Below are 27,899 nucleotides of genomic sequence, written 5' to 3' on the forward strand. Positions count from 1 at the left end.
AAAAATTCAAAGCCAGCGCTTCCCAGCGGAGCCCAGCGTCGCGCCCGCGCCAGCGTCCGCCTCAGACGAATCCACGCGAGGTGGTCCTCCAGTCGGCCCAATGAGCACCCTCTCTCAGGGCACCTCCCACCAAACCGCCTCCTGATTGGCTTCCTTTTCCCAACGCGGCGTTGCCCTAGCAACCAGGCTTCTGGGCCGCTGCGGCGGGGCCTCCAGGCCGCTGGCTGCCTAACCCTGGAGCCCTTCACCAGCCCTGCTTGCTTCTGGCACCATGTCGATGCGAACGCTACCGCTGCTCTTCTTGAACTTGGGCGGGGAGATGCTTTACATCCTGGACCAGCGGCTGCGGGCCCAGAACATCCCGGTAGACAAGGCCCGAAGAGGTGAGAAGCGCCCGGACCCAACAACCAGACCCGCACCCCGCAGCCGGGCCCCTTCGCCACCGCCCTAACACCCGCAGTCAGACCCGCATCCCTGCACACTTCACTCTTTATAGCCAGGGACCTTTCTCCCAAGCCACAGCCACTACCCAGTCGGAGCCCCTCAGGAGTCATATTCTCCAAAAGATCCTTTCACGGCAGAGGAACTTAATGCCCCCAACGGATATAATTAGGGTTCCTGATCCCCGCTAGCTTCCCCGTCTCTTTTGACAACCAGTCCCTTCCAAATGTAGGAGTCCCAGCTGCCTACCACCCAGTAACGTACCTTTTGCGAGCCCAAGCATCATCTTTACCCCCAAGGAACAGGTTCTGCGTCTCCATTCCTCTATGTAGTATCCTCCCACATAGCCGAGACTGGTCTTGCTCATTTCAGAAGCCATTTCTAGAAATGTGGGGTTCTAAAATAATATAAATAAATTTAAAAACATAAGAAAGCCTTTCCCTTCACAAGTGTTAGAAGGGAATGCAATTGTGAAAATAATTATATGAGAGCTTCTAAAATTCAAAGTCTGGCTCCCATATACACCACATCTAATCCCCAAAGAATGACCACTCACTCAGAATGCTCTGCCACTCTTTTCCTCCTTATTCAGCAAGTAACTGCTTTCACCAAATTTCTAGGATTCAGTATAAAGGAAATATTGTATTTCAAGGTAGAGGAGAAAAAGTTGATATAAATACAATTGACATGGCCACTGATTAAAAACATTCTCTCCAACAGTTTTTGTATGCTCAATTGGTGTTAAACTACATATTCAGATGTTAAGGATACATATTCAGACATTAACTGTTGTGTCTGTGTGATTAAGTCCAAGTCTGTGCATAGAGAGATTATCCCTGTAGCATACCCGCTTCATTCATTCTGCACACTGCTGCTTTCTGAATGCAGCTCTGTTCATACTTTCCCATGCTTGAACCCTTTTTCAGCTTTCCACTGCTATCTGGATCAAGGCCAAGTCCTTGTGCAGGACATTTCAGGGCCCTTCCTGCTCTGATCTCTGTCCACCTCTACAGTCCCATCTCCCACCACTGCCTGCCTCCTATTTTGTATCCCAGTAATACCAAACTGCTTGTAGATCTCCACTTAAATCATGTTCATTCATGTTTCCATGCTAGTAATTCCCATCCCTCCATTCTTCCTCTTCCACCCTACACTATTCAGCTTCAGAATCAATCATCTCCTTCAGGAGGCCTCCCCACATGGGGAAAGGGCCTACCCATACTCTCATATCACCCTGTGCCCCCATGGCACTCCATTTGTGTCTCTCTCTGCCTTATCACTGGCCACATTATACTGAAATGATCCGTTATGTGTCTGTCTCCCCCACTTGATTGTCTTAATCATTTTTGTACTCCAGCACCTAGCATAATTCCTAGACCAAGATAAATCAGTGTTCAGCAAATGTTTGTTGAACTGATGATCAAAATTGGCAGTTTTATATGGTATTGTCATTTCTTCTTTGAGACTGTTCTGCTTTCCTTGGTGCCTATGTGATCTGATTTCATTCAAGCTAATGACACTAGTGAGGTGACAGGCCAGGGTGCTCAGACTGGTAGTCTGCATCTTGGAAGATAGGGTAAATTAGCAATTAAGAGCATACTCTCTGGAGTCATACAAACCTGGGTCCCAATTCCAGCTTTGCCATTTAACTACTTGCATGACTTTGGAGTATAACCTCCGTAAGCCTGTTTCTTTCTCCATAAAATGATAATAACAATACATACTTTAAAACAAAATTGTAAGGATTGAATGAGATAATGTATTTAGCATGTTTTGCACAATAAGTAATAGGTATTATCCTTCAAGAGGAGGTCTGGGCAAGACCCTGTGAATACTAGGGGATGGCTTTGTCTTTAAGAGCTATAGTCCTCCTGGTTTTGCTAGGTTCAGCTTTTGGAAGTTTCAACCATCTTTAATAATTCACATTCATACACTCATTGATTACACAGTTTTTGGGTGAATGTCAAACACAATGTGAGATTCTGGATGGAACTTGATCCAGCCCTTCTGCGCATTCAGTAGGGCTATTGATCCACTCCAGTGACTGATTCTAAAACTGAGGGACATATCTTCCTGAGGACAACAACAATAAAACAATAAAAAATTAAACACCATGTACTAAAGACTCTTCTTAAACACCTTAATCCTTACAACTGTCCTATCGCATAGGTGATATTACTGTTCCCTTTTTGTAGATGGGAAAACTAAAGCTAATTTGCCCAGAATTACATAGATGGTAAGAGGAGGAGTAAAGGATTTGAACCGAGGGCATCAGGCTCCAGAGCTCATACTCTTAACCAATTTATGCCCTTAACCACTGCATTTTGCTGCTACTTGGGGGAATTATATCAGGATCTTTGTGGGGGTTGGTAGGTAAGGAAAAGAGGGAGGAGTTTGAAAAAAATACCCTGTGTATCCACTGATTTTATAAAAGAAATGACAAAGTAGTTGGCTGATGGGGATTTGTAGAAGATAAAATGAGAGAGCAGGGTAAAGAGCTTAGGATTCAAAAAGCTGAAAAACACTCATCTATTCCATTCTACTGTTTAGAGTTGATGTAGCTGCAGGAATGGGAGACACTGTAACAGATGCCTGTACACATAGGCCTGTAAAACGCCAGCCATGGTAAACTAGTCCTTGCTGAAGCTTTGAATGGAAATCATATTTCTTCTAGATGTTTTCATTATCTTACACAACTAATTGGTCTCCTGGAGGCCATCCCTGTTCCCACAAGGCCAGTGCAGATGTTGCAGTTTCCCCCCACAATGCAGCCTCTAGTTTAGCATTCAACAGAAAGGAAGTGCTCTCTCTATGGGGCAACTTTAAGTGTTGCATCACGAATGTTGTCCCATGTTTTAAGCAATAGTGAGAATAATAACAGCTACCTTTGCCTCACTCCCATCCTCTTAAAAATATTCATAAATAAGAGCCTATTACATTTTGTTGACATTTCTTATTTTACAGGAATGGGGCCATGAAGTGATTTTTCCAAGACATACAAATCACAGTGTAGTACTGAGCAACCAAATGGCAGTGAGGTTCTGTTTCTATTTCTAGAGAAATAGAATTTAACAACCAGCTCTGGATAGCCTTGGGCCTACCTCGTATTCAAAATATAACTAAAGTGGAATTGTCACAAATAAGTCATCTGCAGAAATAATAGAAAAACAGGGTGTTTTCCTTCCCTGGATCCTCAGGAAGAAAGGAGCAGAGAGCACACAGCAGCACCACAGAGACCCCTGCTGGTGCTGAGCCTGGGTGCCTTCGGGAGTACCTCCGTACTCCTGGGTAGGCATTTGCCAGTTTCATTTTATCAACAACAGGTAGTCACTGTTCCTCAGAGGACATGAACCCCCTGCAGTGCCACTGTTCCAAACATACCCTCTAGAGGGAACTCCAGTTCTCTGAATTCCCACAAGCGTATCACACTAGATCACCAGTTAAATAAATACTGCAGAAAGATAGAAGATGTGGACATTATACCAAAGAAAATGGTATCTGCTTTAAGAAGGCTAGACTCCTGGGACTATTCTCCAATATTTTCTCTCCAAAAGCCTGTGACTCTTGGGAGAGAAAGATAGTGAATTTTCCCGGAGGAGTCTGATCTTGCAGTGGGAATCCCTTGCTGTCAGTTTGGGCATGGCACAAGGCATGCTTTCAAACTGGTCTCTTGGGAGCTGTTGGTATTGTGTATGAAAGCCATGTGCCAGTTGTTTATTGAAGGCACGTATATACTTTGATTATAACTTCAGAAATCAGCCCTGAAACAATCTCGTGGCAAATGTTTCCAAAGGAGACCATTAATTACAAAATGTTTTTTAAAATGTGGATGTGTCCAGAACTCTTTATCTGGGGGTGATTTTTCTAGATTGAAATCTCCCCCAAAAATTAAGGAAAGAAAAAAAGTCATCTTTCTTCCTTTACTGGTGGGTATCCAATGTCCTTCAGCAGAAAAAGCAGAACTAGGCCGGGCGTGGTGGCTCACACCTGTAATCTTAGCACTCTAGGAGGCCCAGGCGGGTGGATTGTTTGAGCTCAGGAGTTCAAGACCACCCTGAGCAAGAGCGAGACCCCTGTCTCTACTAAAAAATAGAAAGAAATTATATGGACAACTAAAAATATATATAGAAAAAATTAGCTGGGCATGGTGGCGCATGCCTGTAGTCCCAGCTACTTGGGAGGCTGAGGCAGGAGGATTGCTTGAGCCCAGGAGTTTGAGGTTGCTGTGAGCTAGGCTGATACCGTGGCACCCTAGCCTGGGCAACAGAGTGAGACTCTGTCTCAAAAAAAAAAAAAGAAAAAGCAGAACTAGAAGAGAAGCCAGGTAGGATTTGACATATATTACCCATTTATCCCTGCAACAACCCCATGGGGTAGGTGCTATTATGAGCCCCATTTTATAGATGAAAAAACAAATTAACCAAATTGCTTGAAGTTTATATGGCTAGTAAGTAGTAGAGGCAGGGCTCAACCCATAAAGGGTCTTGATTCTCACAGATTTCTCCAACCAACTGCATTTTTCCTTATTTAGTCTCCTTTCGGGATCTCCCTGACTACCTTTGTCCCTAGGAGCTTTCTTTACAGTGGTCCCATCACTACTTCCTTATTTTCACATGGAATTCACACATCTATACATAAAAAATAATATAGACACAAACATTGACATATTTTCATTTTAATTCATATTTCAAGTTTTCTAATTTGAGCAGCTTCATCTGTACTTTAGGAAGGGAAATCTTATAGTAATAGGAAATCAGATTGTACACAAAGAAACTCCTTTCTCTACCTGTTCTTGGAGTTATTCTTCCTTGTGGAGGCTAGTGTCTTTTTTTTTTTTTTTTTTTTTTTGAGACAGGATCTCACTATGTTGCCCAGGCTGGTCTTGGACTGTGGGTTCAAGAGATCCTTCTGCCTCCCGCCTTATCCTCCCAAGTAGCTGGGACTGACTACAGGCCCCTGTGCCCAGCTTGAGGCTAGTGTCTTTAAAAGCCTGCTTTAGAATGATGTGCATTCTTACAGCATGAGAGGGAATAGCTTCTTTAGCCTTTCAAGATGAACCCCAAGGTAGCTAGTCCTCCTGAGTTACCTGTCTCCCTAAGCCACTCTCTCATAGCCTTTCTTGGGCTTTTTTTGGAACTTGTTATTTATCCATCATCCTTTTAAAAGTTTCAGATGGAAGGTAGAGTATTCACATTAGACATTAAATGCAAATATGAAAAGTAGAGTTGCATAGACGAGATCATTGGAATTGGTATTTTTAAAGACTTCTTGAAAATAATGTTCTTGCTTCATGAACTGGTGTTTTCTTTTTATATGCTTCATGTAGATGAATGGACAGAGGTGGACAGAAAACGAGGTATGCTATATCTGGGCTGCATGTATTCAGTCTGCATCCACAGGTTCATTCCGGCCTTTATCAGTGGGGCTTAAAGTGGGACCACTCTAACTATTTCAAAATAAGAAAATAGGTATGAGTTTCTCTTTAGCTGAGATATTGGTTATACATTTTAATTTTTACTTAAAAGGAATAAACACAGATGATAACTAAGCAAATTTTGACAAAAGGGCTATACCGTACCTAAAGGATGTCTCCTTTTTTCAGTTCCAAGCTTTGCAGGGATAGCTGGGGCTGTAGCTACACTTTTGGAGTACGTATCTTATTTGGTAGTTCTTAAAACAACTTTGTTAAAGTATCGTGTAACCAAAGAATTGTGTTTCAACATGAGTGACTCTCCCTGACCCATTCTCCCTAGCACACAGAGGTATCTGTTGAGCAACCAAGAAAAATGGAAGCATGTGACTGCATGGCTGCCAGGATTGTGGGCAGAAGGCATGATATCGTGCATGTAGTGTGGCCTCATCCAAAATCTTCAGTTTCCCCTTCACTAGGCACAAACCTGAAAAGGTTATCAACTCCTCAGAATAATGCCTTACCCTTTCTCAGCCTTCAAATATCACAGGTACCTTCCATCATTTGACATTTGGGTGTAGTTTATGCCTGTCATCAGCTGTCCTCAATATTTTATTTTGGGGGGTACATAATAGTTGTATATATTTATAAGGTATATGTGATGTTTTGATACAGGCATACAATGTGAATTAATCAAATCAGGATAACTGGGGTATCCATCACCTCAAACATTTATCATTTCTTTGTGTTAAGAACATTCCAATTCCACTCTTTTAGTTATTTTAAAGTATGTCATAACTTATTGTTGACTATAGTCACTTTGTTGTGCTGTCAGATATTGTTCATTCTATCTAACTATATTTTTGCACCCATTAACCATCCCCACTTTATCCCCCACTCTCTACTACCCTTCCCAGCCTCTGGTAACTGTCATTATACTCTCTGTCTCCATGAGATCAATTGTTTTAATATTTATCTCCCACATATGAGTGAGAACATGTGAGATTTGTCTTTCTGTGCTTGGCTGTCCTCGGTATTTTAAATATTCTCACCACACCAAGTATGCTGGGCAGGTAACATATGTAATATTTAAGAGTACAAACATCAGAATCAAACAGATCCCATTCTAATTTCAATTCTATCACCAGTTGTGTGACCTTGGACTTTAAACTCTCTAAGATTCTATTTTCAACCTTAATAGAATGAGAATAATAATTGAAAATTGTCTTTGAATTTAAATTAGTTAATGCATATAAAGTTCTAAACCCAGTGCCTGGAATATAGTAAGGATTCAAAACATGGTAACCACTCAGGAGGGTCTCCTCACTTCTCTCCAAAATTCTTGGCTCCAAATTGCATGTTCCCATAAACAAGTGGATTTAGAGCAGAGGTAATTGGTAAAAACTCAATTGCTGTCATCAAGACAATTATTTCATCAACCCAGGCTCAAAGAAAAGCCCAATTGAAGTGCTTGATACACTTTTACTATATTTCATATCCATCTTTTGACACTTCTCTTGAGCAATTTTTGGCCCACACTTTGATGTATGGCAGAATTTCAGACATGAAGTGTGGTTTTTGAGGGCTTTTCATATGAGTTATTGAATCACTGGAATTTATTTTAACTTAAGTGTTCAGAAATGATAAGCAGAAAGCCAGGTGTGATGGTGCATGCCTGTAGTCCTAGCTACTCAGGAGGATGAGGGAGAAGGGTGGCTTGAGCCAGGAGTTCAGGGCCACAGTGCACTATGATTGCACCTGTGAATAGCCACTGCACTCCAGCCTGGGCAACACAGCAAGACCCTGCCTCTGAAAAATAATAATAATAATTAAAATAATAATCATGAGCAGAAACTAACTTCATAACTTGAACCTAACACTAGAAGCCTGATATATTGAAAACCCAGTTACCAACCTTCTGATGCACCTGCAAAAAATCCCTTCCCTCCCCTGCCTTAGCCTCTTCCTGATGAAATCTGGCTCCTAGTACATTCCTGCCCCATGAAAAGTACGCTAAACGCATTTGAGTGTCAAAAACTAAGACAGTCTAAGAGGTTTGATTAAAACTGTTTCTCGGGTTTAACTTAAATATGATTTGGGCTGCTTTTCTAGGGCAAGAATAACATCTCCTTCCTCTTTGTGCCCAGTGTTTATCTCAGCGTCTGATGCATAATAGGCCTGCCCCAACCAAATGCTAGGTGAAGGACATTGTGAGAAGAAAACATGTTACTGTGTCCCTCCATATTCTTTCCAAAGAATGAAATAAGAGGTGGCAGCCCTAGGTGCCAGGGCTCAACCATTAAACTGCCATTTCTTCTTTGGGGACATTTGTACTCACTGCTCTGCCCACAAGGACAGTCTGCTGTCTTCTCTTCCCAGAGGTGAACTTTCTGCACGTTCTTGTGCCAGGAGCTTTGGTGGTATAGAGCTTCTTCACTTCCCAGGGGGAAAGGCTTCATTTTGTTTTTCACTTTTCCAGGGTAGCTAACAATCACCTTAGTTAGGGTTTTCTTTCTTTTAGAACTGATTTATTTGGGTCTCAGCTATAGAGGATTTTGAAAATCCTGATAAGGGCTCAAAGACCCCAGAGAAATGACTCAGCATCTAGGTGAATGGTAGCTCTTTGTAAATGTTAACCTGATCAGAGTGGGTATGATGCTTTAACGTGAATTATTGCTCCTTGGCACTCCTCCCTGGCCTACATAAATCTGTGGGAAATTCTCACTATTCTCTCTTTTGAGGATTTACAGGTATATTTTCAGTTATACCTGTTTCCTTACAAATTCTGCTTTCGTACAGGCTGTGGTAAGAAAAAAGTTAGAAAACCCACTTTATTGCAGGTCCTGTCTTGTTTTGGTTGAAGGAAAAAGACCAAGCATGATACAAACCCAGAAGAGTTCTTATGTCTCCAAGCTGTCCGCAGTGGGGAAATGTCAGTGCACATTAAGGACAAGCTTGATGGTTTGAAATTGTCAGATGTGAGGGATACCCTGTGTTGGTAAGGGAGTTGGTTCTTCTTCACAGAGCAGTAGGATGGAGTGTAGAGTAAAATCCAAAGGTCAAGTATGAGTTCAACACTTCTGTAAGGAGTCACAGTCAGTTGGTTCATTTGTGTCAGTGTGGAAGAAAACATGTTCCCCTCTCCCATCTCTCTCATTTAAGATTTAAGTATAACCAGCCCTGAGCTCCTCCTTGCCCCATAAAATGCATTGAAATGCTTTTAAATGCTGGCTCGAGCCCTCAGGGCACTTCTGTCAGTTACTTACTGGTAGAAAGTGCCTGAAATAATGACTCACTGCTCTACCTTACCCTTCTAAAGATACATGGCCACAGCGGATCACCTGGCATGTTCTTAGTGTTCAGCAAAAGAAGGGGGAATTTATATATTTCAGTAATAAGCACTCACGTTTAATAATTAATTTTGTATAATCATTTTAAGTAACCCGGTTTTCTTTCAAATTTTAATTTCTATGAACATATACTCTCAGTATCCACATACTCTCACTTGGGCCAGAATAACTGGCTTAATTAAGAATAATCTCTAAGGCCGGGCGCGGTGGCTCACGCCTGTAATCCTAGCTCTGGGAGGCCGAGGCGGGTGGATCGCTCGAGGTCAGGAGTTCGAGACCAGCCTGAGCAAGAGTGAGACCCCGTCTCTACTAAAAATAGAAAGAAATTATCTGGCCAACTAAAAATATATATACAAAAAAATTAGCCGGGCATGGTGGCTCATGCCTGTAGTCCCAGCTACTCGGGAGGCTGAGGCAGTAGGATCGCTTAAGCCCAGGAGTCTGAGGTTGCTGTGAGCTAGTCTGATGCCACGGCACTCACTCTAGCCCGGGCAACAAAAGTGAGACTCTGTCTCAAAAAAAAAAAAACAAAACAAAAAAAAAAAAAAAAAAAAAAAAAGAATAATCTCTGTTCAACCATACCTGTTCCTGTTTCTCATACCAGAGAATTTTCATGGCCCTTAACTAGTGATATTTTATTGAATAGTACAAAATATCTAAATGAATGAAGACCTCACATTATAGACATTTCCTTTGCACACTTCTTTTATTCTCAACACATGGAAACTTTACATTTTAACAACAGTATGAGATATATCCCTACAGTATGATATCAATATTATAGATCAAATATAGAAATTAAGGCACTCTAACATGGTGCTATTCAAAGTACATGTCTTATAGAAACATTAGAAGTGTTTTAATCTCTAACTAGTCGGTAGATATGTCTATTTTCATAAAATGTTTTTCAAAGAAGAGTCAATTACCATTATTGCCCATTTTTATGAAGTTTAAATAAAAATGTTCAGATTTGCTTTTTAAAAAAGTGTTGCTATTTCTCATTTTAAGGAAGAGATCTAAGATGCTTATAAGAATCTTTTTTAAAGAAAGAAGAAACATTTCCCTATCAAGTGAGATAATGTATGTAAAAGTGGTATAATCTTGAAGCACAACACATTTGTACGTTGCCATCATTTATGTTTGCCCTGAAATGGTGCCATAAAGCAATCTCAGAGCCCTGCTTTCCATGGGGATATCTGTGTGGTTGCCCCAGGGAGCTGATCTCAACAGGTACACGGGATCCCCACTCTGTACTGAACAGGCCCAACTCCTCCATCAGTACACAAAAAGTGTTTCTGAATAAAGCTTCCTCCAGTACCTTGCTCAGCTGTACTCTCTCTTATCTCTACAGTTCTCAACGACATCATCTCTACCATGTTCAGTAGAAAGTTTATGGAGGAATTGTTCAAACCCCAAGAGCTCTACTCCAAGAAGGCCCTGAGGACTGTCTACGACCGCCTGGCTCATGCCTCTATTATGAGACTGAACCAGGCCAGCATGGATAAGGTGAGCAGACAGCTGCCTCTGTCATCTTGGATGCATTTCTGTACCCTTTGTGGATGATCATAGACTGGGATAAAATGACATGACCTATACAGTGATGCCTTGAGAGAAACAGGCATGTGTAAATACCAGTAGTTGTTGAGTTTTAGAGTTGGGAAAGACCTCAGAAGTCATCCACACCAACCCCTCGGTTGTCTGTGTCATTCCACCTGCCCAAAGAGAGTGCCGGTTTTCACGCCTATATTTATGAACCCCAGAAACACATGCCTTAACCAAATATAAGCACTCAACCCTAAAAACTAATTCTGCCTCATTCATTTAACATCTCATGCTGTAATGAGGAAATCGGGCATTTTTTAAAGCAAATTTTAAAATGCTCAGTCTTTACTTATAATGTGACTGTATCTATTTCTTTGGGAAACAAATTATTGGGGCACTCTGGTTTTTGAAATAATAATTGCACACAAATAAATGGCAGAGGATAGGCAAATCTGTTTAGAAGAATTCAAATGACTTATATAGATACTTTGCTCTCAAGAAGGGAAAGCTTCACTCCCCACTCTTTAAGTGTGGGCTGACTTCCTTTCAAAGAGTACAGTATGGAAAGGAGGGGAAAATAATTAGCTTTACAGTGGAGAAACTTGACAAACTACCTCAACCAGGTGGTCAAGGTCAACATCAACAGTGACAAGTCATGTTGCTAGTATGTATCCTGATACAATGTGATGAAAATAGCTCTTCACCTCTATGTTCTTCCTCCCCAAAACCCATATCCCAGTCTAACCATAGGAAAATGTCAGGCCAGGCTCGGTGGCTCACACTTGTAATCCCAGCACTTTGGGAGGCCAAGATAGGAGGATCACTTGAGGCCAGGAGTTTGAGACCAGCCTGGGCAACATAGTGAGATGCTGTCTCTACAAAAAATTTTTTTAAAAAATCAGGTGGCATGCACCTGTAGTCCCAGCTACTCAGAAGGCTAAAGCAGGATAATCACTTGAGCTCAGGAGTTTGAGGTTGCAGTGAGCTATGATGACGCCACTGCACTCCAGCCTGGGTGACAAAACAAGATCCTATCTCAAAAAAAGAAAAAGAAAAAAAAGAAAAACATCAGACAAATACCATTCAGAGGTCATGCTACAAAATACCTGACCAGTACTCAAAACTGTCAAGGTCTCCAAAATCAAGGCAAGTCAGGGAAATTGTCACAGCCAAGAAGAACCCAAGGACATATGACAACTAAATGTAATGTGGTCATACCACACATATGTTGCTAAGCTTGTTGACATTGTAGTAAGCATCATTCTTCATTTAAAATTGTTCTTACACAGTTGTGGAACTTTACCCTTGCCACTTTCACACATATCGTCTCATTTACCCCTCTCAGCAGCTCTGCAACATTGGGAAATTGGAGTATTTGTTACAAACGAGAAAACTCAGGTCCAGAAAGGTTAAGAAACTTGGCCAGGGCCGTGCAGTAAGTTAGCAGCAAAGGAGTACTTGAATTGGGGTTTTCTTTCTCCAAGTTCAGTGCCTGGTTCCAGATGCCACAGCTGCCAATATTGTTTCATGTCTGTCCTATCAGCAATACACGTAAGGTGACCAGAATTTGTAGTTTGCCCAGGAATGTCCCAGTTAACTCCTCTTGCCCTGGTTTAATTATTAATATCACCTCTTTTACTCCCAAAAGTGTCTTGGTCTGGGTGATAACTGATAAAGTCACCTGAGCTGTATGGTAAGCCCAGAGTTGGTTTTCAGTAAATGCTTGACTTGGAGATTCTTACGTTGCTTGCTTTTATAATCCTATTTATCTTGTTTGTGTGTGGGTTGGCAGCTCTATGACCTGATGACAATGGCTTTCAAATACCAAGTATTGCTGTGTCCCCGTCCCAAGGATGTACTGCTGGTCACTTTCAATCATTTAGATGCCATCAAGAGATTCATCCAAGACTCCCCAACTATCCTACATCAAGTAGATGAGACTTTCCGGCAGCTGACGGAAGTAAGAGTATCATCAGTTTATCACCTCTCAGCCCCAATACTTGTTCTCTTCCCTTTGTTAAGAACAGGCAGATTCTATGGCAAAGCGAACAGGATGAGGAATAGCAAAGCCTGCCATTCTCCCAGAAGATTCTATAAATCTACAAGTATCCATTTCGGTATTATAATAGGCACTATCATCTTATGCCCTCTTACTATTGGCTTCAAAACTGGAAAAGCCATTTTCTCCTCACTTTTCTGAAAGGGAGTTGGTGACAGATGTTCTGCTAAATCTTGGAGAGTAGCCTCTCCAGGTCTGTGGAGAATGGGAGAGATGAGGTGTACACCTGTGCAGGTGTGGCGTAACAGGGTTTGTCCCCAGTGAGGGAGCAGTGCTGGCTCCCCTGTGGCCCTCCTGCCCTAGCAGCTGAGTCTACTCCTTGCCTACCTGGTTCCCATCCCTGAGCACCCGCCTGCCCCTTCCTGTCCACACTACTCATCTCACTTCTGAAAGTGAAATATTTCTGCTTTGCCTTTGGCAGACATACGGTGGTCTCTCTGCTGGGGAGTTCCAGCTGATCCGGCAGACGCTCCTCATCTTCTTCCAAGACCTGCACATCCGAGTAAGTGAATGGGCAGCCTCAGGAACCCCCTGCATCTGCTGTGCTAGGGGAACAGGGTGCCAGCCATCAGGGCAGACGAGGGCAGAGATTTTGCCCAGTTAGTGACGCTCACAGGGTTTCATTCTCTGATGATAAATACTCTTTTTTTTTTCTTTTGTTTTTTTTGAGACAGAGTCTCACTCTGTTGCCCAGAGTAGAGTGCTGTGGCATCAGCCTAGCTCACAGCAACCTCAAACTCCTGGGCTCAAGCAATCCTCCTGCCTCAGCCTCCCAAGTAGCTGGAACTACAGGCATGTGCCGCCATGCCTGGCTAATGTTTTTCTATATATATTTTTAGCTGTCCATATAGTTTCTTTCTATTTTTAGTAGAGACAGGGTCTCGCTCTTGCTCAGGTTGGTCTTGAACTCCTGAGCTCAAACAATCCGCCCACCTTGGCCTCCCAGAGTGCTAGGATTACAGGCGTGAGCCACCGTGCCTGGCCTAGATGATAAATACTCTGATAATAAATCTTGGCAGTTTTTAAATTTTTTTTTAACTTTTTATTTTTATTTTTTATTTTTGAGAGATGAGATCTCACTCTGTCGCCCAGGCTGGAGTGCAGTGGTGTGATCATAGCTTACTGCAGGCTTGAACTCCTGGGCTCAAGCAATCCTCCCACCTCAGCCTCCTGAATAGCTGGCACTACACCACACCCGACTAACTTTTCCTATTTTGGGTAGAGACAAGGTCTCACTCTTGCTCAGGCTAGTCTCGAATTCCTAAGCTCAAGCAATCCTCCCACATTGGCCTCCCAGAGTGCTAGGATTATAGGTATGAGCCACCGTGCCCGATCTGCCCTTTCTGATTTCTTTCAAGGTACCACCATTGCCCTACTCACTTGGCTCTGAACCAGAGTGTCACCTTTGATTCCCCTTTCCTGATCTTTATCCACATGCTTCTAAAACCCATGGAGTCTGCCTTTTCAGCATCCATGCCTCCTTTCCATTCCTGTTGCCAACATTCTGGCTTAGGCCCTCATCCTTGCTGGCTACTGCCTCCCACTTAGGCCTCTCTCCTCCCACCACGCCTTACTCCAGACAATTCTATACCCTATCTTTTGAAAACACATTTGTGAGCTTCTGAGTTTTGGGCCCATCTCTCTTGGATGAGACTTTGTTCCTTCCTATAATTGAACAAACTGATATGGGAAAGATAGTATGATATGGCAAAACATGCCCAGGCTCTAATCAGACACTCTTGTGTTTTGAATCCCAACTCCAGCACTAGCTCGGTGACCTTGGGCAAATTGCTTCTCTTGAGCATTAGTTTCTTCAACTGAAAAATGGAAATTATAATACCTAATTTAGGGTTTGCTGGGAGGATTAATTGAAGCAATATCTGTAATATATATGTACTTGCTTGTACATGTTTAGAGTGCTTTTGGAAGGATATATAAGAAAGTTGTCAGCCAGGCACGGTGGCTCATGCCTGTAGTCCTAGCACTCTGGGAGGCCAAGGCGGGAGGATCGTTTGAGCTCAGGAGTTCGAGACCAACCGAGTTCAAGACCAGCCTGAGCAAGAGCAAGACCCCGTCTCTACTTAAAAAAAAAAAAAAAAATAGAAAGAAATTAACCGGACAACTAAAACTATATAGAAAAAATTAGCCTGGCAGGTGGCACATGCCTGTAGTCCCAGCTACTCAGGAGGCTGAGGCAGGTGGGTCACTTGAGCCCAGGAATTTGAGGTTGCTGTGAGCTAGGCTGATGCCATGGCACTCTAGCCCGGGCAACAGAGTGAGACTCTGTGTCAAAAAAAAAAAAAAAAAAGATGTCACAGTGGTTGCCTCCTGGGAGTGGAGAACTATATGGAGGACACGGGAGGGGAGAGACTTACTATCCATTGTATATGCCATTTCGAACAAACCTTTTGAATTTTGTACCTGTGCGTGTATAGCATAGTCACAAAATAAAATTCAGAGACAAAGGAAGAAACAGAATGTTTGGTGCCTGATTGTATTTCCCTTCCATGAACTAGGGAAGAAAAATAGATTTTTAACTCTGCTGCCAATTTTATTTTTAACCCTCATGAATTATTTTATTTGCTATAGATAGAGCAATAATAATATCAATATAATTTAAGATCTCTAATAGTCATCAATTAAAATAAAATATGTTATAGCAGCAATGGGGAACTAAAATAAATAAATAAATAATGGGAAAGTATAAATTTCAAATATCAGTTTTGAAATTTTGAAAATTCTCCATCATACTGTTTTCAAGGCTGTACATATTTGGGCATTATTTTATGGACTGTAGTAATACAAACAGGCATATTGGTTTCTCAATTTTAACAAGATAAAATTCATTATAATGAAAAGCCTTTCCTAATAATAAGTTTATAGAAAAATCATTGAAGTGTATTAAACCACAAAATACATTAAGCTTTAATTGCTAAATGGGCTGGCAATGAAATATCAGAATGTTTACCAAGAGAACTAGAATCACATATCTTGGCAATATTCTGCCACTGATCTGTAACATCGGGGCTGTTTTTCCAAGTCTGGTCTTTAATGGTATTTCTGCTGAGCTGCAATTTGTGATTGCCTATACAGATTTCCTCTATTTTCAAAATAGTCTTAACAGGTTTTAGATTTGTTAGCAAAACTGGCAACACTTATTCTATTTTATGGAATAAAGTGTTGCCCAATTTAAAAAAAAATTGTTAGCAAAACCAACTAAATCAAAAAAACACAGCCGGGGCCAGGTGCGGTGGCTCACGCCTGTAATCGTAGCACTCTGGGAGGCCGAGACGGGTGGATTGCTCGAGGTCAGGAGTTCGAGACCAGCCTGAGCAAGAGTGAGACCCCCGTCTCTACTAAAAATAGAAAGAAATTATATGGACAACTAAAATATATATAGAAAAAATTAGCTGGGCATGGTGGCGCATGCCTGTAGTCCCAGCTACTCGGGAGGCTGAGGCAGTAGGATCGCTTAAGCCCAGGAGTTTGAGGTTGCTGTGAGCTAGTCTGATGCCACAGCACTCACTCTAGCCTGGGCAACAGAGTGAGACTCTGTCTCAAAAAAAAAAAAAAAAAAAAAAACACAGCTCTGCTCTAATAACCCCTTGCCCATTGTTTAACCAAAGCAAATATGAAACTGCTCAACCAATATCCAAACTCTCTGTGATGTCACGAAAACAATGTGAAATTGTCTTAATGTGGCCAAGGCTCTGACCTGTGTGCCAGGGCCTGACAGAATCTACACTGAGACTAATTCCATTCGAAGTCCTGAACACTTACTTATAACCGTCTAAATTCCCAACTCCCTTCAGCCCTCTAGGACTCCCCCAGAGTTGCCTCCTAAAGGCCAGGCTTCCCGGCCCCCCACCCCCTCCCGTACTCCCACTCTCATTCATGCATCCTTCCATCGTGGACATTCCTCCTGTTCTTTCCATTGTTTCCGTTGTTGGAAAACATCATTCTATCTTAGCCTCTTCATAGAGTGTTCCTTACACCTCCAGTCCATTAGCTGCTTTACCTGGAAACATTTCATCCCTGGAAAACTAGTCAGTCTGGCAAATGTTTACTGAGTGCTGACTACATGCCAGGCACTGTTGAAGTGTCTGAGATACATAAATGCACAAGAGAGTCTCTGCCTTGAAGTGGTTCTACGCTAGTGGGAAGAGACAAGTCAGTTATGTTCTCCTGCTGATAACTTTCAGGAAGATGGTAATACCTGTGTCAGGTAAAGTTAAAAAGGGCAACTGGGATGGGATGTTGCATGAGACCAGCAAGAGAACTTTCTGTGATGATGGAAATGTTCCATATCTGTGCTGTCCCATATGGTAACCACTAGCCACATGTTGCTCTTGAGCACTTCGAATGTGTGACTGGCTGAGAAACTAAGTTTTTCATTTTATTTAATTTAAATTTAAATAGCCACACTTAACTAGTAGCTACTGTATTGGACAGCACATCTTTAGATGATAGTGCTAGAGTCAAGGACAGCCTTCCTGAGGAAGGACATTTAGCTGAGAATGTAACTAACAGAGATCTGAGGGAAGAGCATCTAAGCTGAAGGAACAGTGAGGTCAAAGCCCCTTAGATGGGAAAAAGCACAATGTGTTCCTTGGGCAAAGAAAGAGCCAGTGTGAGTTGAACACATCTCCTAGGCAGGAGGGATGTGCAAAATAAATGTAACAACCTGTGTAGCATGGGCACTGAGTAATCAGAACAGATGCCGGTCATCAATAAACTGGACCCTGCCGGTTGACTTAGCTTTAGGCCCTAGGAAGGAGTTTATTCTAAGAGAAAACAAATGATACTGAGCATTTCAAGGTGAGAGGTAACATGATGGGATTTATGTTGCAGAAGGTGAACTATCTGGGGCAAGGGTAGAGGTAGGACAGCCGTTGGGAGAGTATTATAGAAATCTAAGCAAGGCAATGCGTTCAGTGGTCCCATGGATCTGTCTCTTGCTTCAACAGTGTTTGGATGGAACAGACCTGGGGACTCCCTTTCTTTAAATCTATTAATAAAAAAAAAAAAAAGAAATCTAGGCAAAAAATGGGAATGCTTGGATTAGGTGCCTGCAGTGGAGTTAGTGAGAAGTATTCACATTTGGGATATACCTTCAGGGCAAGAACGATAAGACTAAGAGATTGGACGTGGGGAATGAGGGAAAGAAGGAGTTATTAAGTTTTTGACCTGAGCAACTGATGGTGTCATTTACTGAGATGGGAAAGGACTGAAGGGAGTACACTAGGGTAGAAAAATTAATAGTTCTGTTTGTTGGATTTGCCTACTAGACATCCAAATAGCCATGTCAAATACACAAATCCAAGCTCAGAGGAGTGATCCAGGCAGGAATCATCAGCGTGCAGCATAGAGATGGTATTTGAAGTCCGCTGGCCAATTGGCAGAGGCTGGTCATTCCCCCTCAGCTGCGGGCAGGATGTGAGAAGCAGGATCAGCATTCTGCCGGCTTCCCCCTCACTTTCAGATCATGATTCTCACACTCTCACAAACTCTGCCCTCTCTTGTAAGGTCACACCATCAACCATAACACTGTCCAAAGCCCTATCTCCATTACTCACTGCTGAACTGACTGCCAAGTCACTCGCCCATATTCACTGAGCAGTTAGATCCCTGGCTCCTCTCTTCTTGGCCTCCAGAGTCCTGGCATCATCCTGGGGAAGGTGAGTGGTCGTGGAGACATCTCTCCACAGCTCAGTGACCTTTACTTCCACTTTCCATAGGATACGTGCTTCCTGCCCTCAAGGAACTCATTAGAAAAGAGAAAAAGGGGCCAGGTGTGGTGGCTCACACCTGTAATCCTAGCACTGTGGGAGGCCAAGACAGGAGGATCGTTTGAGGCCAGGAGTTTGAGACCAGCCTGAAAAACATAGCAAGACTCCTGTCTCTACCAAAAATTAAAAAATTAGCCAGGCATGGTGGCGCACACCTGTAGTCCCAGCTACTCTGGAGGCTGAAGCAGGAGGACCACTTGAGTCCAGGAGTTGGAGGTTGCAGTGAGCTATGAGCTATGATGATGCCACTGCACTGTAGCCCAGGTGACAGAGCAAGACCTTATCTCAAAAAAGAAAAAAGAGAAGGGAAAAAAAGCAGTAAGTGCCTCACAGATGTTTAGTTGTGAGATAGAAGAATGTAAAGAGAAAAGACACAAAGGAGAGAGTGGTCAGTTCTACTTAAGCGGATTAGGAAAATCTTCACAGAAGAGCTGGTAGCTTTTATTTAATAAAATGGGTTTTTACCAAGCCCAAGAGAAAGCGAGGGAAGGGGTTAAGAAGACACCCTAAGCAGAAGATGCCATTTCAGTAAAGGCATGTGGCATGTAACTGCTTGGTGGGGGTGGGGAGTTCGGTCAAGCGATTGAGTGTGGCTAGAACAGGGCTGCAGAGAGGAACAAGGGCCAGGTGGGCCTTATCTGGCAGGCGGCAGAAAGCCAATAAAAGATTTTAAGCAGGAGAGAGACATGACCAGATATCAGTTTAGAAGAGTGTCTTTGGCAGTATAATGATGGATGAATTAAAAGCAGGCAGGCAGGAAGGCAGAGTGACCAGTCAGGAGGCTCCTGCAGCGGGCCAGGCAGGAAATGGTGAAGGTCTGGGGTGGGGAGCAATAGTTGGGGTAGAGAGGAAGGCTCCGACACAAGGCATGATCATGAGATTGAGGCTTGGTGACTGAATAGATGCAGGCAGGTGATGGGAGGGGGACTCAGATTGCTACCTTGGTGGCCTGGTGGTGTCATTCGCTGAGATTGGGAACTCCAGAGGAGGAGCAATTTGATCAAGACAAAGATGAGCCCCGTGTGAGCAGGATGAATGGGAGGTGCATCCTGTGGAACCTACAGGTGGGCCTGTCTAACAGGCAATGGAATAGACGAGTCAGGTGCCCAGCGAAGGGGGCTAAGAGGGAGCTTGAGGTCCGGGAGCCATCAGCGCAGAGGTGAGCACTGGAGTATGGAAGTGGATGAGATCACCTGGGAAAAGAAAGTGTGGAGTGGGAGGAAAAGGGCACAGGAGAGCCACACCTTCGGTTGAGGGCCAGCAGAGGGGCTGGGCAGGCAGATGGCCCCAACAGTCATGTCCAGCCAAGGACAGAAACTCAGGCCAAACACAGACACACATGTGACCTAAATTTGTACATTCCAGATCTACCATGCCATCTTTGGCCTTATTAAAATTAGGCTCACAGAGAGTCCTGCACATACATATATGTTGATATATATTCCTACTTCTCTCTCCAAATTTGCTTTCTCCATTGCTATACACACCTCCCTCGGTCACAGAATCTCAAAGAGGTCATCCAGAAAACCCTCTAACCAAACCAGTTTACACATTCACCCCAAAACATGACTTGTGCCTGCTCCTGTCTATTTCTGAGGTGTCTCCACACCCCTCTTCTTCCTCCGGGCCCAGCTACCACCCCCATGCCTGTAGTCATTCTCAGCAAGCTACTATGCACCTGCTAGTTAGGATCTCCTGTTTATAGTGGATGTTTTCTCCATTTTATGCTTGTGTCCTGTGTCCAGTTAGACTTGTCATACTAACAGTATTAGCTACCATTCATTGAGCACTTACGATGTGTCAGGCTCTGCTTTTTATATATCATCTGGTTTAGTTGTCACACTAACCCACTGAGTGGGTACTATTATTACCCACAGTTTACCAAAGAGAAAACTGATACACAGAAAGTTTGTGTAACTTACCCAAAACCCAGAGCCAAGCATGGCCCAGCTGATGTTTAAGCCTAGACAGTCTAACATCAGCATACCAAACTGCTAGCTTACACATTCTCATCACTTTGCGTTTTCACTGCCTTGCACACAACAGATGATTATTCTTGATCATATTACTAAATTCTACTAATGTAGAATTTTAGAGTTGAAGGGACCTTGAAGTTTATCTCTCATTTTATAGATGAGGAAGATAAGACCCAGTCAAACTGATTAACTGCTACAGTCTTAATGGGATTTAATCTGTGAATGACCAAAACCTCAACACAGAGTATACAAACCAGGGAGTAAAAATAAGCATAATATGTTTTCAGTCACATAAAAGACCTTCAAACTCAAGTGCCAACTTGGTCCACCTGCCCCAGCTGCACCCTTCTCTCCAGTCCAGCACGTGGGTAAGAGCTTAGGCTCCAGGGGCAGAAACACAAGTGTTTGAATCCTCAGCTCTGCCCTTCCCAGCTGGCTGACCTTGAGGAAGTATCTTAACTTCTGAGCTGGTGATTCCTCATCTATAAAATGGCGATAATGAGGTTCTTACAATTCAAGGCTCACAGCTACATGGAAAGTCAGCAGAGAACCTCAAGGAATGGGTGTGAAATTTGGAGTTAACCTTGGTTTGGAATCCTGTCCCTGCCAGGATTGTTCTCTTTGGACAAGTCACTTCACTCTCAACTTCAGCTTCCTCATCTTTAAAATGGGGCACATGGGACTCACCTGGAAGGTTTGCTGTTCAGCTCAAAAGTATGTCTGTAAAAACACTATAACTCTGCAGGTGTTAGTTACGGTGAGTTATAAACTTACTAGGTAACATTCTCAAGCCACTACACACTTTCGATCCTCAGAATGTTTATGTCTATGAAAACATACCAAGAAAAATGACAATAAGTGTATTTTTTTCTAGGTGTCCATATTTCTAAAGGAGAGAGTTCAGAGTTCTAATGGCCGCTTTGTGTTGCCAGTGTCTGGGCCTGTTCCCTGGGGAACTGAAGTTCCTGGGGTCATCAGGTAAATTCTCAACAGTGATTATCAGAGTTGTGTTCAGGGTGCCAGGAAACCAGTACTGGGCCAGCACACAGAAGGCAGCACTGCTGAGCCCCTCGGCTTCTGATCCTGGCTTTGCCACTTAGCAGAGGGACTTGAGGCAAGTCACCCAGATCTCCAGGCCTCATTTCTTCATCTGTTAAATGTTTACTGTGAGGATGAATAAGATAGTAGTGCTCTAAACGCTTACGTAGCACTCGGCACATAACACATGCTCAATAAATATTATTGTGAATTGTATTACTATTATTATCACAACCAACATCTTTATCTTGAAGGGGTGCATGAATTCCTTTTTGTTCTGTAGTACAAAGAAACCTGCAGGACTACCTAAGCTTGGAGAGCATTCCATCATGTCATATTTTGTATTGTGTGTAGAATGTTCAACAAGAAAGGCGAAGAAATAAGGAAGATAGAATTCAAACATGGTGGAAACTATGTCGCTGCACTCAGAGAAGGTTCTTTTGAACTTCATGGAGACCGAGTCCTGAAACTGGGAACTAACATGTAAGCAGTTCTCCTTCCCTGGATGAATTCAAGTGCAAAGGAGGTCACTTCGTTTAAAAAAAACAGCCTGTCTTCTGCTATGAAAAATCCCTGCTGACGATTGGAGTAATTGCCCAGAGATACAATGCATGTGGGGTGCTGACATTTGCAAAGGGCACCCAAGAAATCCAAACATAAGGCAACTCAACAGGTTGAAAAGATTTTAATTTTAAATAGTCATGGAAGAGAATTAGCCAAAACCTTTGTTGCAATGGAAATCCAGAAATACTTAGCCTTCAAGTAATGCTCGTGTCTTTTCAGTAATCCATGTTGCCCTTTAAGAGAGGGAGCATTTCCACACAGCTTCCCCGGGTATTTTTCTTTGGGAAGAAGTGAAATTTGTGTGGTTAACACCCATTTAGTTGTATTCTGTACTCACAGCACCTTTCTGGATGCAATTTAACATCTCAAAATGAGAACTATGAACTATATTTACGAATTAGAAGGCAGTCAGTAGAAAGGGGCTGGATAATGTCACCATCTTCTGTTGACATTAGGTACAGCGTGAATCGGCCTGTGGAAACCCATATGTCTGGAGCATCGAAGAACTTAGCCTCACGGACACAGGTGAGCCTCCGTCTCCCTTCCCCATCCTCAGAGCTTCTTTCTAGATACAGAAATCTACCTGGATAGAAGTGTGGGAATTCTGTAGACTTCAAAGCTAGCCAACATTTCTCTCATTGTTTGCAGTCTTCTCCATTCAGCCTTACAAGTATGCAGGTTTTTAATTGTAGCTGTTCATGGAGACTTCACTGATCTCACTAATTAGGTAATTTGGGGCTTGGCTCAACCACCATAATTAAGCAGGAACCACACACACACCAGGACATGTGAAACAGCATTGTACCAGTGCCATTAGGTCCGTGGTTGCTGACTCCAGCACTTGTGTGATTCTGATCATTAAAACATCTCTTTCTAATGCTTCCCTACATAGTAATGTGGTAACTAAGTTCAAGTAGGATTTTATTTCCTCTGAATTTCATCTTCACAAATTTTCACAGAACTAGCTCCCAGCTAGCTATAGGACAAATCATGGAATAATCAATTATTCAGCAAACATCTATTAAACTGCTTATATGGGCTGGGTACCCAGAGACACAAAGCTGACAGATATGGTCCCATCCTGAAGGGGCTTATTTATAGTACCCTGGGAAATATAGGTATAGAAGCAAATAACTATAACAAGGTAGAAGAAGGACTAGCTGGCTATTCTGAACAAAGTGCTGTTCCAGAAGAACATATGTCCCATCCAGTGGGGTGGGTGGCAGGGGACAGGATCAAGAAGACTTTTCAGAGGAAGGGACATCAAAGTGGGGCTCTAAAGTGGGTAAAATAAGGCCAAGCACAGTGGCTCACACCTGTAATCCCAGCACTTTGGGGAGCCAAGGTAAGAGGATCACTTGAGCCCAGGAGTTCAAGACTAGCCTGAGCAACATAGCAAGACACGGTCTCTACAAAAACTTTAAAAATTACCCAGGCAAGGTGGCACGTGCCTAGTGCCTATAGCCCCAGCTACTTGGGAGGCTGAGGCGCAAAGCTCAAGGCTACAGTGAGCTCTGATGATGCCACTGCACTCTAGCCTGGGCAACAGAGTGAGACTCAGGCTCAACAAAAACAAACAAACAAAGTGGGTAAAATGCTAAATAGCAGAGAAGGAGAAGTGGGCACGCAGGCCCAGGTAACAGGATGAGCAGGGACACAGAGGGGCAAAGCACATAGCGCTCAGGGGAGCGGGGAGGTGGCACCTCTCCCATGTGGCTAGATCACAGCTAATTGAGGCCACTGGCAGAGGCCTGACTGGACAGGGACACTGAGGCCTGATTAGGAAGGGACTTAAACAATTTGGACTTTTTTCTTTAGACAGGAGGCAGAGGGGTTTGTTTCCAGGCAGGAAGAAATGAGCCAAGAACTGTATTTTAGATAACTGGTAGCAGAGTGACAAGAGAGACAGAGCAAGGGAAGGCTGGCTTAGAAGGAAGGGGCCAAGGGTGAAGTGGGGCGAGGACTATGAGAGGAGGGAATGGACTCGAGGGTGTGTTCCCAACTGTTACCACCTGAGGGCAGTGTGGCAGCGTCTCGGAGTGAGTGTGGTTGGAGACTCAACTGAGGCTCCTTAAGTGCTGTGAGGGAACTGGGTGACTGAAGAGGAAGCAATGTTCTTCCCCTACAAGGAGGAAGGTAGTTTGAGGGGAAGTGTGGGTCCCTGGGGCCTTCCACTCATCTTGAAAGTATGAAAATCTTTGGCTTGCTGCATTGCTGGATTCCCTCTCCTTCTAGATGTGGATGATTTTTCTTGTGGTTAAGGCCTGCTTTCTATGCTTTATTTGGACCCCAAAATAATTTAAAGTTATTGTTTTGCCTTATTTTATAATACCTCCATGAGTCTCAGGTCTTAGCAGGAAATGTGATCACCTTTATGTGGCTAAAAATCATGCAATTGTTTCTGCAGGAAAGCATTGCTCCCAACCCTCTTGCTAAAGAAGAGCTGAATTTCTTGGCCAGGCTGATGGGAGGGATGGAGATTAAGAAACCCAGTGGCCCAGAGCCAGGATTCCGGTTGAATCTCTTTACTACCGATGAAGAAGAGGAGTATGTTTTAAACCTGTTTCTTTAAAGACATATATAAACATCCCAAGTGTGATAAGAACCCAAAATGACAATTACAAAGCAGTGACACTTATTAATACAAATGTGGAAATCACAAATGAAATACCAAACAATAACCTAGTTAAAGAATCCACCAGGATTAGATGGCTTAAACATTCTGAAATCATTCAAAAAAACAGTTCTAATGTTTTACTAGCAGAGCACAGCTGAACAAGCCGTATTAGAAACCAGGATGACCATAGTAAGAAAAGTCTGTCAAGAAACCAGAGAGAGGTTGGAGCTTGATTTCTTTGGGATTAGAAAGCCTCACCCAAAACCGATAGCAATAGTAATTCACCGATATTTACACAGTTCTTTACAGTTTACAGAGTATTTTTATATGCATTATCAGTCAGTGGTCCCCAACCTTTTTGGCAGCAGCGACCAGTATCATGGAAGACAATTTTTCCAGGGACCCAGGGGCAGGGGGATGGTTTGCGGATGATTCAAGCACATTACATTTATTGTGCAGTCAAACCTCTCTGCTAATGATAATGTGTTTGTAGCCGCTCCCCAGCGCTAGCATCACCACCTCAGCTCTATGTCAGATCATCGGGCATTAGATTCTCATAAGGAGCGCGCAACCTAGATCCCTCACACGAGCAGTTTATAGTAGTGATTCACTACTGGTCCATGGCCTGGGGGTTGGGGACCACAGCATTATCTCATGTGATCCTCCTCACAACCAAATATTTGGGGTGAGGGTTGCCTTCTATTTCCACGTTCATTGAACTAACTTCTTTTGTTTACTTCTGTGTGGCAGGTACTATGTTAAGTGCTGGGGACACAAAAATGGAGTGTAAGACCTAGATCCTGTTCTCAGGAAGCCCCCAGCTTAGTGGGAGCATGAACATGTACTTAAGTGATTTGAGTGCCATGTCATGAATGTTCTAATTGAGGACATGGTGACTGTACTGGCAAATTGAAGGAGTGACATTTGATCTGGGTCTTAGAGTTTGCCAAGTAGATAAGAGGAAGAGCATTCTTGGCAGAGTTTAGTATGTGCAAAGGCACAGAGACTTAAAAGAACTTGACTTCCTGGAGTGTAGGGTGCATTGGTTGGAGATAGGGTAGAACGTTGAAGGGCAATGGCAGAAGATGAGGCAGAAAAAACAGGTTGCCAAATTACCAAGAGCCAGTTTGCCAGGCTAGCAGGGAGCGCCCTAACTTGGACCCATTTCTTTACCATCTCATCCAGACAGGCAGCGCTAACCAGACCAGAAGAGTTGTCCTACGAAGTTATCAACATACAAGCTACCCAGGTGCGTACCGAGGATTACGCAGTATCAAATCTTATTCCCCTCGTCATCTTATAATAACTTTGAACTTCAAAGACCCCTTTTTTTCTCTAATCAGTCTGTAACAAACAGGTGAGTAACTGAAATGCATCACAGTGATGGGACGAAAAATTAAATGACTACTGCACAAAGAGACAACCGTGCCGAAACATCCCCTTCATTCGCTTCCCCTCTCATTTCTCTAACAGGACCAGCGACGGAACGAAGAGTTGGCTCGGATCATGGGGGAGTTTGAGATCACAGAGCAGCCAAGGTCGAGCGCCAGCAAGGGGGATGATTTGCTGGCCATGATGGATGGGTTATAGGTCTGCTGACCAGGCACACCCCCTACTGGGAAGGAAAAGCATATCATACTATAAAACACCTTTTACAGCAGACGTACAAAATGCCTTCTGTTTAAGTCTCTTTTAAGCAATTTGGCCACCATTTGGGAGGCCTGACTAGGTGACAGATGAAGGGGAAGGTTCTGTCCTATTTTGAGTCTGGCTCCCACCTCACTGTCATGAATTGCAACTTCACTGTCTGCTCTGAGCATGTCCTGGGGCCTTGGGGGTGGGCCGTGGGCTGCCGGGAAGCAGTAGTAGCCTCCTCCCCGACCCATCCCAGAGCAATGCTGAGGGTTTCAAATGTGTCTAGTAAGGCAGCTCTGTGATGAGGTAACCTGTGAGTTTCATGTCTCTAGACTTGCACAAATATTAAGAAGAACAAGTTTATTTGCATGGTGGTTCAGGGCATCCTGAGAAAGCATGGGAACCAGGAGGAGGCAAAGGAAAGAGAAGGATTACTCTGTGCCTAAGATGTGGACTGAGTACTAAACACGCATCAGTGTGTTTAGAATCATGCCAAAGGGACACAAGGGTGTCACATCACAATGCCTCGTATAACATCCTCTTTAGGGGAAGGCACCATGGTTAGAACATGACACTGCACTCTGGTCCCATCCCTGCCCCAAATCACCATGTCTTCTTGGACCAGTTACCCTCAGCAAGCCTCAGTTCCCTCATCTGTAAGAAAGAGAAGGAACTAGTTGAGTGGCTCAAATCCAGCTGGCCCAGTTAAGTTACTGAGTTTACAGGTTCCTAGGCCCTGCCCCGGGTGGGCCCTGAGAACTGGAGTCTTACCCGTTCTTAGAATGTCAGGATGCCCTACAGATGATGTAAGGCAAAGCTATAGGAAAGCCAAAAAGCAAAGGATTTTAATGGCTCCTAGAAGAGAGAGGTAATAAAAATCAACAGTGAGGGAGGAATAAAAAGGGAGGGAAATGTATTTTTCCCCCAATTCTAAGTCTAAGAAGAAAGTCATCCTGTGTAGTCCATAGAAGTATCCAACAATTTTTAAAAGTAAAACTCACTTTTGTCCTTATCTAAATCCCAGTAGGAGAGAAACAAACTTCCGTGTGATAACTAGATCCTGGATTTGCCCAGATCTAAACAGATCAGATTCCCTCATCCATGACCATCTGGTCTGCAGCCATCTGGTTTGTCACTCTGGTTTATGTCTGGTATAGTTTTGCACCAACTCACGCCACAGGAAACCATAGAAAGAGAAATGCAAATTTTAGGAAATATATATAGTTAGCATAATACCTAATCTTGAATATCCCAATTAAAATCTGAAAACTAATACAACCTCTGCCTACCTCTTACTCCCTTTAAATTATGCGCTGGATAACTCTTTTGCAGCTGCTAAATTCCTGGACCGCTGACAGTAGAGGGAGTCACAGGAACTGGCATAAGGAAACCCTTCTACAGTTGAATGTTCCCTGCATAGCTTCCTCATTTGGTGTGAAAAAAATTCTCAGATAATAAACTTACCCCTTTGCAAGTGA

The 27,899-nt window shown here is 43.2% G+C and overlaps 1 protein-coding gene across 1 annotated transcript; it reads left to right on the forward strand.

Annotated features, from left to right (window-relative positions):
* Positions 1-181: 181 nt before the first annotated feature.
* OSCP1 (organic solute carrier partner 1) lies at positions 182-27,899 on the forward strand. The gene is made up of 10 exons (XM_045548249.1): positions 182-383; positions 10,553-10,707; positions 12,536-12,703; positions 13,224-13,304; positions 21,442-21,545; positions 21,960-22,088; positions 22,625-22,694; positions 24,577-24,716; positions 25,972-26,035; positions 26,260-27,899. The coding sequence occupies exons 1-10, from the start codon at positions 272-274 to the stop codon at positions 26,374-26,376; spliced, it is 1,140 nt and encodes a 379-aa protein (XP_045404205.1). The 5' UTR covers positions 182-271; the 3' UTR covers positions 26,377-27,899.

This window comes from Lemur catta, chromosome 3, assembly GCF_020740605.2.
Source record: "Lemur catta isolate mLemCat1 chromosome 3, mLemCat1.pri, whole genome shotgun sequence".
Classification (NCBI taxonomy): Eukaryota; Metazoa; Chordata; class Mammalia; order Primates; family Lemuridae; genus Lemur; species Lemur catta.